The sequence below is a fragment of the Carcharhinus amblyrhynchos genome, chromosome 8 (genome assembly GCF_965287045.1).
Source record: "Carcharhinus amblyrhynchos chromosome 8, sCarAmb.v2.hapA, whole genome shotgun sequence".
In the NCBI taxonomy this organism is placed as follows: domain Eukaryota; kingdom Metazoa; phylum Chordata; class Chondrichthyes; order Carcharhiniformes; family Carcharhinidae; genus Carcharhinus; species Carcharhinus amblyrhynchos.
Genome location: NC_137331.1, coordinates 111,880,465 through 111,893,918, shown reverse-complemented (window position 1 = coordinate 111,893,918; position 13,454 = coordinate 111,880,465). Strand labels below are relative to the sequence as shown.

The following is a 13,454-nucleotide window of genomic DNA, read 5'->3' as shown; positions in this document are numbered from 1 at the left end:
TACTCAGTCTCTCCTCATAAACCAGCCCTCAACTCTGAAATCAAACCTAGTGAATCTCCTCTGTACCCTCTCCATGCCAGTATATTCTTTCTGAAGGAAGCCAAAACTGCACAGTACTCTAGGTATGGCCTCACCAGCACCTTGTAAGCTACAACATAACCTTGCTGTTTTTTAAACTCCATTTCTCTAACAATGAAGGACAAAAGTGCAGCCGCACTTGGAGTATTGCGTACAGTTCTGGTCGCTGCATTATAAGAAAGATGTGGAGGCATTGGAAAGGGTGCAGAGGAGGTTTACCAGGATGTTGCCTGGTATGGTGGGAAGGTCTTATGAGGAAAGGCTGAGGGACTTGAGGTTATTTTCATTAGAGAGAAGAAGGTTACGAGGTGACCTGATTGAGGCATACAAGATGATCAAAGGATTGGATAGGGTGGTCAGTGATAGCCTTTTACCTTGGATGGTGATGGCTAACACAAGGGGACTTAGCTTTAAATTAAGGGGTGGTAACTATAGGATGAATGTCAGAGGTAGGTTCTTTACTCAGAGGGTAGTAAGGTCGTGGAATGCCCTGCCTGCAGCAGCTGTGGACTCGCCAACTTTAAGGGCATTCAAATGGTCAGTGGATAGGCATATGGATAACATTGGAATAGTTTAGATAGAGGGTCATTAGATTGTTGCGCCGACCAGTGGAACCATTGAGGGCTGAAGGGCCTGTACTGCGCTGTAATGTTCTATGTTCTAAAATTCCATTTGCCATCTTAATCACTTGCTGCACCTGCAAATCAACTCCTTGAGGTTCCTGCACAAGGACACCCAGGTCCCTTTGCACAGCAGCATGCTGCAATTTTTTACCATTTAAATAATAGTCCATTTTGCTGTTACTCCTACCAAAATGGATGACCTCACATTTACCAACATTGTGTTCCATAGCGGTATATTTTTTGATTATGCCTCTGTGGAATGCATGGACATTTTTCTACAATTAGACGTAGTATACAAAGGCAAGTCCTTTGTAGCTGTATATAAAAGCAAGTTTTGTTTGTAGGTATAATAATGCCTTTTTAAAAAACTGTTTTACTCTTACAGAATACAGTATTAAAAAACAGATTTTTGTAATGTTGATGAACAGATCACTGGAACCGTCTGCCCAATATGTAGAAGTAAACATGGTTAGGTTTTGATAGTAAATGCAATACAGAACAATTACAGATGTGTCACTATCTGGATTAGTGCTTGCTGGACACCTCACTATCTTACGGGAAGGATGCTGTGTCACTGGCAATGAAGCAGCAAAGATCTGCCCATCTAATAATACCCATCATTAGATGAGCTACAAGGAAAGGCAACAGGTGGCAAGTTTGTTTCAGTTGAGAAAAGGCCAAGTGGGGATTTTATCAAGGAACACAATATCATTCAGACTACAGTACTGACAAGCTAAGCATTGGACCCAGGAATGGCACTGGGGGTAGAGGGGGAGATGTTTCGGGTGGAGGAAGAAGTGAGATGATGTTCAGAAGAGGAAAGCTGAATGGATAGATCAGATATAACTCTGCCTTCCAAATATTATTTGTGATAACCAAGACTAGATTACAAAGAAAGAATGACTTGTACATTTTGCTGGAAAAGCATCCGATATATTTTTAGTACTACTTCTGGAACTCTGGGGTTGACTAAATAGACTAAGCACTCTTCTGTTTTTTCCCATTTTATGCTTGTTAAGCTTAATGTCACATAGATATGGATGTGTATGCAAAGTGTGCAAAAATTTAAAACCATCGCAATCCTGCATTTAAACAGTCTAAAAGGAAAAGGATTTACCTGTGTCAGATTCCCTCTGCTCACTCCTAGACGGACTGACAGTGAAAGGTAGTTTACGTTTCATAGAAGTTTTCTCTTTCACTTCCTTTTCCAATTCACTGCGGTCTATTTTAGGTGTCCTGTTGTAAGATGAAACTTTCTCTTTATTCTGAGAAGAAAAATATAAAGATATTAATACAAAACATCAGTCTTGTTCAAATGCTACGGTAATTTAAACTTTATGGGACAAACAAAGTGAACGATAAAAACTGCTTTTTTCGTTTGGATTAAAATTTAGCATTGCAACTACTGGCAAATTCTCCCACAATTTTATCAACTTGTCTGAAAGACTCAAAGTTGGGTGAAGAGACGCACATCTTTGCCTCTTTTGCATGAGGTGTTTACAAATTCAGTCGTTGGTTTCTGAATTCGTCACTCATCTTCAGTTGGAGTGTTTTCTTTAGAAAATTCTCTGATTCCAAGAACTTTTAATGTAGTGTCCTGTCATTTTAAGGTCAATTCTTCTAGGGATGATGGCCTTCCTACTTTGAGGGGGTTGAGCTATGAGGAGAGGCTGAATAAACTAGGCTTGTACTCGCTAGAGTTTAGAAGAATGAGGGGAGATCTCATTGAGACGTATAAGATGATGAATGGGATGGATAGGATAGAGGTGGAGAGACTCTTCCCGCTCAAAAAAGACAGTAGGACTAGGGGGCACAGCCTCAAGATAAAGGGGAGGCGGTTTAGAACGGAGTTGAGGAGGAACTTCTTCACTCAAAGGGTGGTGAATCTCTGGAATTCTCTGCCCGTTGAAGTGGTGGAGGCTGCCTCGCTAAATATTTTTAAGAAGCGGGTTGATGGGTTTTTGATAAGAGAGGGGATTAAGGGTTATGGGGAGAGGGCGGGAAAGTGGAACTGAGCCACAACAGATCAGCCATGATCTTATTGAATGGCGGGGCAGGCTCGAAGGGCTAGATGGCCTACTCCTGCTCCTATTTCTTATGTTCTTATGAATGCTCACACGTAGGTACAGAACATCCTTTATAGTACCGTCAGGATTGGCTTGAAGATTTTTCCTGTGTTTGTAAGAGGAACCAGTTCCTTATTGTGGCACAGCTAACCTAGTGACTGTCCACAAACATACAAACTTACTACTTGGAGTCTGCTTGGGTTTGTCTCAAAATGATATGGGTTTTATATTCAAGTTTCTTAAATATGTTGACACCGTGTGCTGAGTTGTCCTTCCTCACCTACCCCTGTGACTTTAATAGGTTTAAAAAAAAAGAGAGATTCTTTGGGAGGAAAAAAGCTTTCTGTTCCAATTAGTGACTTTCCGTACTTATAAAAGCGAATGAATTTATTAAGAACAAGTAAATAGGCTCTTTCATGAGTAAAGTTTATCTAATTAAAATGTTTCCACAGTCTGACATCACAGTCAGAGCTGCAGTGACACTCAATTTTTGTCAACCGGTCATCACTGAATAATTTCCATGTTATACAAAGGCAAATTGCTGCTGTTGATAGAATTCTTATCATTGTACTAAATTAGGAGAGGATTTCACTGACATGAGAGAAGGGGTTGGGTGGGTGGGTGGAGTTTAAAAGAGTAGGATAAAGAGTTGCAGAAAAACAAATAGGATTCTGTACACAATACAAAATCAAGCATGTGGGTGTTGAATTTGTACAACACATTTGTTAAGCCACAGTTGTGAATGTTTCGCGAAATTTGTAAGACATCAGGGCTTTATAAAGTGTACACCCAAGATTTACTGGACTGCAAGAAGTGTAAGGTTACAGTTATATAAAAGGGTTATGCATTTTTCACAGGAACATGGAAGGCTCTTGTTTATTAGATTAATAATACTTCTATTTAGATCCTGCAATTTAAGTTAGTCCTGCATTGATTCCCCTTTCCCATTAAATAAGCTTTCTCATCAGTCCTCCCAGAGTTCAACAGAGATATCTAAAAGTTAGACAGGTTTCAAGAAAATAATTTAAAGTAGTTTCCAATGACTGACTAACTGGCAAAAATTGGACTTAAATTTAGGATTGCTAGGAGTAAAATAAAAGCACATGTCCCCTTACCCACAGGAAGGATTATGAAACATGCAGTACTTTTTAAAAATTTGTTTAACGGGACATAGTTGCTGCTGGCTCAGCCAGCATTTATAGACCCTCCCTAATTGTTCTTGAAAAGACAGTGTGCTGCATTCTTGAATCACTGCAATTCATGCATTGTAGGAACACCCATAGTACTGTCATTAGGAAGGGAATTCAGGATTTTGGCCCAGATTCAGTGAACGAACTGCAATATAGTCCCAAGGGGTGGCATGGTAGCACAGTGATTAGCACTGCTGCCTCACAGTGCTAGCAACCTGGGTTCGATTCTCAGCTTGGGTCACACTTTCTGTGTGAAGTTTGCACATTCTCCCCATGTCAGAAGGGGTTTCCTCCAGGTGCTCCCATTTCCTCCCACAGTCCAAAGATGTGCAGGTTAGGTGGATTGGCCATACTAAATTGTCCCTTAGTGTCAGGGTGACTAGCTCAGGTAAATATATGGGATTATGGGGATTGGGCCTGGGTGGGATTGTGATCGATGGAGACTTGATGGGCTGAATGGCCTTCTTCTGCACTGTAGGGATTCTCTGATTCTAAGTTAGAATGGTATGTGATTTGGAGGGGGACTTGCAAATCACTGCTGCTCAAGCACACCTAGATGGTAAAGGCTACGGACCCGCAAATTAATGGGGCCTTGTTGCAGTGCATCTTCTAGATGGTACACATTGTACGTCAGCAATGTAGAGACTTATTGTTGAAGGTAGTGGTTGGGGGTGCCAAACAAGGAGGCTGCTTTGTCTTGGCTGGTCTTGAGTTTTGGGATTGCATTCAACCAGGCAAGTGCAGAATATTCCATCACATCCTGACTTGTGCCTACAGGTGGAGGACAGACTTTGAGGAATCAGGAGGTGGATTACTCACCAAAGAATCCTCAAGCTTCTGACCTACTCCCGAAGCCACAGTATTTATATGTTCCAGCCTTTGGTCAACGGTGACCCTAGGATGCGGAAGGATAGTAATGCCATTAAGTATCATGGGGAGATGGTTGGATTCTTTCTGGTCAGAGATGGTCAATGCCTGGCACTTGTGCTGGGAATGTAACCTGCCACTTATCAGGCCAAGCCTGAATATTACCCAGGTATTGCTGCATATGGAAACTAGCTGAGGAGTAACAAATACTAAGAACATTGTGCAATCATCACCACTTCTGAATTTATGACAGACGAAGATAATTGATGAAACAGCTGAAGATGCCGGAATACCCTTAGGAACCCCTGCAGCAATGTCCCAGGACTGAGATGATTGACCTCTAACAGCCATAACGATCTTTCTTTCTACTAGGTATGACTCCAACCAGTGGAGAGTTTTCTTCTCGATTCCCATTGTTTTCAGTTTTGCTAGGGCTCCTCGATGCCTCACTCAGTTAAATGCTGCCTTGATGTCAAGGACAGTCACACCCTTCTAGAGGGTTGACCCATGTCCATGTTTGTAATGAGGTCAGGAGCTGAGTGGCCATGGCAAAACACAAACAGAGCATTAGTAAGCAGGTTATTGCTAATTAACTATAGCTTGGTAGCGCTGGTGATGCTTCCATCCGCTACTTTACTAGTGACTGAGAGTAGACTGATGGGGCCATAATTGGCTGGTTTGGATTTGTCCTGTCTCTTGTGTACAGGATATACCTGGGCAATTTTCAACATTGCCAGGGAGATGCCAGTGTTATAGTTGTGTTATAGTCCTATTTCTTATGTTCTTATGTTGTACTGGGAACAACTTGGTTAGGGACACAGTTGGTTCTGGAGCACAAGTGTTCAATGGTATTACTGGAATGCTGTCAGGGGTCATAGCCTTAAGATCCAGTGCCTAAAGCTATTTCTTGATATTGCATGGAGTGAATCAAACTGGCTGAAGACTAGCATATGCTGGTGCTCTGGGCATGCCCTCCTGCATTCTTCATTGAACCAGGTTTGACCCTGGCCTGATAGTAATGGCAATGGCAGGCCATGATGTTACAGACTGTGCTTATATACACCATTTTGCTGCTGCTGATGGCACACAATGCCTCTTGGATGCCAAGTTTTGTGTTACTGGATAGGTTCATAATACAACCCAGTTAGAATGGTGTTAGTTCCTCAACACAATAGAGGCCTTGCAGGATGAGAGTCTGGAACTGGGATTCTACTTGAATTCCTCCCAATACAGGCAGCTGTGACAGATAGATTTTAGGGGGCACGGTCAAATAAGCTTTTCCCTCATCAACTGCTACAGACCCAGTCCAGCAGGTCCACCCTTTAGGACTTGAGCAGCTCAGTGAGATCATAGTGGTGTTACCAAGCCACTTTTGGTGATGGACATTGAAGTCAGAGTACCCAGGGTATATTCTGTATCTTTGCCATCCTCAGTGCTTCGTCCAAGTAGTGTTCAACATGGAACAGCACTGATACCTCAGCTTGGCAGGGGGCAGTGGTATCTGGTAACCAGATTTACTTGCTCACGTTTGACTTGATGTTATGAAATGTCATGGGGTCCAGCATCACTGAAGACTGCCGTGGGAATTCCCATCCAACTGTACATCACTGTGCTGCTGTTGCCTTTGATGGTGGTGGTGTTTGAAACATTGTCTGGAAGCTTTGATTCTGTGAGTATGGCTTTATCAAATTGTTGCTTGACTAGACTGTGAGACAGCTTTCCCAATTTTGGCACAAACCTCCAGGTTTTAATAAGGATGACTCTGCAGGGCCTGACAGCACTGGGTGTGTTGTCATTTCTGATGCTTAGAACAATGATGATGGTCCTTCTATTTGGTTTAATTCCTTTGAGTTTGTAGCAATAGGGCATTTAAGAGTCAACCACATTCTGTGGGGCTGGAGTCACACATTGGCCAGACTAAGTAAGGAAGCCAGATTGTCTTCCCCAAAAGATTTTACTAAACCAGATGGGTTTTTATGACAATTGACAATGGTTTGTTAAACCAGTTTTTAAAGAAAATTCAGATTTATGAATTTAACTCAAATTCTATTGAGGTGGGATTTAATCCTGTGTCCCCAGAGCATTACTACACCAGTGTCATTACCACTACACCGCCTTCCCAAGAAGTGTTTGCTGAGGTGGAAACTGTAAAACTTAGGGAATTTGGAATGTTTGAAAATGAAAAATATAAAAGGTTACAGAAAAAACAGAAAAATGGGATTATCAAATTGCAGAACAACATTTGGCCCTATGCACCTGTATTGATGCATCTCTCCAGCTTGATCTATACACACAAATCCTATTAGACTATTTGGTCTCAGTGGCAGAATTAGCAAAAGGCATAAGCACAATATTCTGAATAGTCTTCTATGTTGCAATTTCTGAGTTATGAAAACTGCATTCTCAAAAAGAGCAATTTGGAGGGTGTGAAGAGGGTTTTGAATTGCGTTCACAAGAGTGTTAATATGTTCTTCTTAGGTAACCGAACAAATGGATTTAAAATAAGGACCAGTAAATAAAACCAGTAGGAGCAGCAGATCATATATCCCTTTCTAGTCTACTCCACCTTCTAATTAGATCATAGCTGACCTACTATAATACTAATGATAGTTACATAACGCAAATATTGGCTCTTAACCAATAGCACACTAAAACTACAGACTCTATGGTAGGCATTTATGATCCAGCTAGTTGAGATTTTATGATTTCAAATGGTGTTTTGACCTGGTTTGTTTTGATCTCTGAAACAAACAAAAATTTGCCTGCCAGAAATGGCAGATCAACTCTATCAGAGGGTTTCCTTGTTGGCAAAAGCAAGTTTAGCATGAGACCATAATTTCCTGCTATTAAAAAGCACATCACAAACAACAAGTACTCCTTTCCTTTTAACGTTATGAGAACAAAAAAGAGTTTTCTTCCTGTGACTTTCACCATCTGACCAACTTTTTCTTAAGTTGCATTTTGATTTGCAAGAGTAAAGATATTAACCTGTCTCAAAATGAACAAAGCACAGACATTAAGATACAGTGTCAAGTTGCAGAAGGCGCAAACAGTAGTAACAGGAGAAAGACACGTCAGAAGCTACAATTGCTCCCTCAGCAACCCGAGCTTTGTGGAGAAAGCTGAATGGAAAATTTCCACCAAAAGAAAACAAACATATGCAGTTCAAACAGTGCATCTTATAGATACAATACTTCTGGAGCAAATGGCAATGTGAACAACAGCTTCTTTTCCTGAACTGGTATACATGACAATTATGCAAGTTTCAAAACAAACCTAATTGTGTAGCTAAGACAATGGATGCACTTGATTTATTTTTAAAGCGTAATATTTAAAATGTTGCAGTGCAACTTTTGAATTACATAGCAAAATTTTGCTAATTCTGCCACCAGGATAAGGGACCTGCAATTCAAGCTAAACAAACATCAGTAACAGCAGTTAACCTGACCTATAAGCTACGTAAGGTAATGTAGGACAGTGGTCTCCAAATAGTCAACTGCAAACAACAGGTCAATTCTGGAGTCTCAAAAAGCCAATTGCTTTTGACTGTCGAATTGGTGCCAAAAATGTATGCGTCTTGGGCTGCTTGTGATGATGAGAAAGTCAACTCAGTGGCAACCGAAATGTATGATACTTGAGCTACTTGCGATGAATGAATCAGCTCATTACTGTCGAACTGCGCCAAAATGCACAGAACTTAGGCTTCTTGTGATGACAACAAGTCAGCTCATTGACTGCCAAGCTGTGGACTCAGCTCAGTGAAGACAACATGATGAGCGAGAAGCCAAGGTCCTCCATGAGGGTAAAAACCTACTATTTTCACCAGAAACAACAGAGTGAATTTATTTTACGAATGTCAAAGGCAAGACAATTTATCTCATTTTTCAGAGTGTACGTAGTCTTGAATAAGAGGTAATCTAGAATGGCATCACAAGACAATATACACAACATTTCAAGAAAATTTCCCTTTAAACAGTGCCATTCGGACAAGAAGTTAGGGGGTTAAAGGGAATGTTGCAAGCTGAACAGCCACTTTTCAAAATTTGTGGCTAAAGGCAAGGCGGACAAACATGTATCCTTTCATACTAGCCTTCTGCTGGCAAAACAAACTGTTCAATAATGGCAAAGTTATCAAGCAGGCAATGATGGTTGCTGCTGACACCTTGTTCAAAGGCTTTAAAAACAAAGATGAAATTATATCAACTATCAAAACCATACAGCTTGGTGCTTTAACAGTAGCCAGAAGGGTAGAATTGTTGTCCACGGATATGTCACAGCAAATGCACCAAGGCTTATCAGGCTGTGACTGTTTCTCACTGCAGTCTGATGAGTCAGTAGGCATGACAACTGCGGCTCAACTGATTTCCCCCCCCCCCCCTCTTGTATGAAATTCAAAGATGCAACAAGAAAGGAGGAATTCCTCACTTCTGGACAAAAAGTCTTAAAGTGCATCAAGGTAGATAAATCCCCAGAACCCGATGAAGTGCATCCCAGGATATTGTGGGAGGCTAGGGAGGAAAATTGCGGGTCCTCTAGTCAAGATATTTGAATCATCGATAGTCACAGGTGAGGGGCCTGAAGATTGGAGAGTGGCAAATGTGCCTTTGTTTAAAAAGGGCTGCAGAGCAAAGCCTGGGAACTACAGGCCAGTCAGCCTCACATCTGTGTGGGTAAATTGTTGGAAGGTATTTTGAGAGACGGGATCTACAGGCATTTAGAGACGCAAGGACTGATTAGGAACAGTCAGCATGGCTTTGAGAGTAGAAAATCATGTCTCACAAATTTAACTGAGTTTTTTGAAGGGGTAACCAAGAAGGTAGATGAGGGCAGTGCAATTGATGTTGTTTACATGGCCTTTGACAAAGTACCGCATAGTTGGCTGTTGCATAAGTTAAGTCTCACGGGATCCAGGGTGAGGTATCTAAATGGATACAAAATTGGCTTCGGTGGGTGTAGAGAGTTGTTTTTCAAACTGGAAGCCTGTGACCAACGGTGTGCCTCAGGGATCAGTGCTGGGCCCACTGTTATTTGTCATTTATATTAATGATTTGGATGAGAATACAGGGGGCATGGATAGTAAGTTTGCAGATGACACCAAGATTGGTGGCATAGTGGACAGAGAAGAAAAAGTTATCTCCGATTGCAACAGGATCTTGATCAATTGGGCTGACGAATGGTAGATGGAATTTAATTTAGACAAGCGTGAGGTCATGCATTTTGGTAAATTGAACCAAGGCAGGACTTACTCAGTCAATGGTAGGATGTTGGGGAGAGTTACAGAACAAAGACCTAGAGGTACCTGTTCATTGCTCCTTCAAAGTGGAGACACAGGCGGACAGAGCAATGAAGGCATTCGGCATGCTTGGTTTCATCAGTCAGAACATCGAATACAGGAGTTGGGGCGTCTTGATGTTGTTCAAGACATTGTTAAGGCCACACTCAGAATACTGTGTGCAATTCTGGTCACCCTGTTATAAAAATGACATTATTAAACTAGAAAGAGTGCAGAAAAGATTTACTAGGATGCTACTAGGACTTGACGGATTGAGTTACAAGTGAAGGCTGAATAGACTGGGACTTTTCTCTCTGGAGCGTAGGAGGCTGAGGGGTGACCTTATAGAGGTCAATAAATTAATGAAGGGTGTAGACAAGGTAGATAGTCACTGTCTTTTCCCAAAGGTAGGGGAGTCTAAAACTAGAGGGCACAGGTTTAAGGTGAGAGGGGAGAGAAAGTGTGCAATTATTTCCACACAGAGGCTGGTGAGTGTCTGGAACAAGCTGCCAGAGGTAGCAGTAGAGGTGGGTACAATTTTGTCTTTCAAAAAGCATTTAGACAGTTACATGGGTATGAAGGGATATGGGCCAAATGTGGGCAATTGGGATTAGTTTAGGGTATTAAAAGAAAAGGACAGCATGGACAAGTTGGGCCAAAGAGTCTGTTTCCATGCTATAAGCCTCTATGACTAAGAGGCAAGGATGTGTACAATAAATTTAAGAAGTACGTGACAGAGAAAAAACTTCCTATCAAGAAACTGGTTTCAATCACAACTAATGGTGTACCGTCAACGCTGGGCGTCAATTCAGGCTTTGTTGCACTTTGCAGAAATGATCCTAATTCCCCATCTTTGACAATTACGACTGTGTGTTACCCACCAACAAGCACTAGTGAGCAAGGTTATTGATTTTCCTCAAGTTGTCAACTCAATTCATGATATCATCATCTCACATGAGGACACCATCCACCAGGAACACAGTACATACTCTTGCAACTTGGCCAACGTTGCCTACCTGATACACTGCAGGAAAGGATATCCCGAGACATGGTACATTGTCGTAGTGTGGTATCGCCAACAGATGAATGGACACCGCTCGACAATCACCAGGCAGGAGTGTTCTGTTCCTGTCAGGGAACACTGCAGCAGTCACAGGCATTTAGCCTCTGATTTTCAGGTAAGCATTCTCCAAGGCGGCCTTCACGACACACGACAATGCAGAATCACTGAGCAAAAACTGATAGCCAAGCTCTGCGCACAAAGACAGCCTCAACTTGGATCTTGGGCTCATGTCACACTACCTGTAAGCCCCACGACTTGCCTCAGCTCGCAGAATCTCAGTAACTGTCCTGGCTGGAGACAATTCACAGCTCTTTAACCAGTGCTTAACCCTCTCTCTACTCACATTGTCTGTACCTATAAAGATTTGATTACTTGTAAAGACTCACATTCCAACCATTATCTCGTAAATTGAGTCCGTGTCTATGTATGCCCTGTTTGTGAACACAACTCTTCACTCACCTGAAGGAGAAACGCTCTGAAAGCTTGTGCTACCAAATAAACCTGTTGGACTTTAACCTGGTGTTGAGAGACTTCTTACTGAAATCAATTCATGCCAGGGCTCTGCAACATTACCTGTTCGTTTCATCACTCAATGAGTTTGATGCCATCCACAGTCAGCTAATTCTTCATGTAGATGTGAGATGGTTAATTCGAGGAAAAGTCCTCCAGAGACTTTTAGATCTTCTCCCAGAAATTGTCACCTTTCTTAAATCAAGAAATGAGGTGTACAGTGAACTGTCAGATAACGTGTGTTTGCTAGACTTGCTGTTTCTTATGGATGCAAATGCAAAATTGAATGAGCTGAACCATGAACTCTGCGGGGGGTGGGGGAATACTTGCCACACATGATCAGTACAGTGAATCCACTTCAGATCAGCCATGATCTTGTTGAATGGCGGGGCAGGCTCGAAGGGCTGGATGGCCTACTCCTGCTCCTATTTCTTATGATCTTATGAATATGTTCAGAACATAAGAAATAGGAGCAGGAGGAGGCCATCTTGCCCTTCGAGCCTGCCCCGCCATTCAATAAGACCATGGCTGATCTGAAGTGGCTCAGTTCCACTTTCCCGCTTTCTCCCCATAACCCTTAATTCCCTTGCCTACCAAAAACCTATCTACCTGTGTCTTAAATATATTTAGCAAGGTAGCCACCACCACTTCAGCGGGCAGAGAATTCCAGAGATTCACCACCCTTTGAATGAAGAAGTTCCTCCTCAACTGTGTTCTAAACTGCCACCCCCCCCCCCCACCTTATCTTGAGGCTGTGCCCTCTAGTCCTGTTGTCCTTTCTCAGCGGGAAGAATCTCTCTACCCCTATCCTATCCATCCCTTTCATTATCTTATACGTCTCTATAAGATCCCCCCCCTCAGCTTTCTAAACTCCAACAAGTACAGGCCCAGTCTATTTAGTCTCTCTTCATAGTCCAGCCCCCTCATCTCCGGTATCAGCCTAGTGAACCTCCTCTGCACTCCCTCCAAGGCCAAAATATCCTTGTGCAAGTGTGGCGATCAAAACTGCACATAGTACTCCAGCTGCGGCCTCACCAATGCCCTGTACAGTTGCAGCAAGACCTCCCTGCTTTTATACTCTATCCCCCTCACTATAAAGGCCAGCATCCCATTCGCCTTCTTGATCACCTGCTGCACCTGCAGACTGGGAATTTTTGCGACTCACGCACAAGGACCCCCAGGTCCCTCTGCACCGTAGCATGCTGCAGCTTTTCGCCTTTTAAATAGTAATCCCTCCTACTATTATTCCTGCCAAAGTGGATAACCTCACACTTGCTAACATTGTACTCCATCTGCCAGGTCCTCGCCCACTCGCTCAGCCTATCTAGATCCCTCTGCAGACTTTCCACACCCCCCGCACAATTTGCTTTTCCACTTGTCTTTGTGTCATCAGCAAATTTCATCACCCTACACTCAGCCCCCTCCTCCAGGTCATCTATATAAATGGTAAATAGCTGAGGCCCCAGCACCGATCCCTGTGGCACTCCACTAGTTACCAGCCACCAATCAGAATAGCACCCATTGATACCAACTCTCTGCCTCCTATGAGGCAACCAATCCTCTATCCACGCTAACACCTTACCCCCAACTCCATGCCCCCTAACCTTCTGAAGCAACCTTTTGTGTGGCACCTTATCAAACGCCTTTTGAAAATCAAGAAACACTACATCCACTGGTTCCCCTCTGTCTACCGCACTAGTCACATCCTCAGAATTCCAATAAATTTGTCAAACACGACTTCCCCTTAACGAATTCGTGCTGCGTCTGCTCTATCAAACAATTCTT

General features: G+C 42.6%; 1 protein-coding gene across 4 annotated transcripts in view; it reads right to left on the bottom strand.

The window, feature by feature from the left end:
• Positions 1-13,454, bottom strand: part of ankrd12 (ankyrin repeat domain 12) — a 222,177-nt gene that overhangs the window by 77,115 nt on the left and 131,608 nt on the right. For all 4 annotated transcript variants that reach the window (XM_080194656.1, XM_080194653.1, XM_080194655.1 and 1 more), the window contains one exon: positions 1,819-1,966. In XM_080194656.1, coding sequence (XP_080050782.1) covers positions 1,819-1,966 — 148 coding nt within the window. The remainder of the gene's footprint in view (positions 1-1,818; positions 1,967-13,454) is intronic.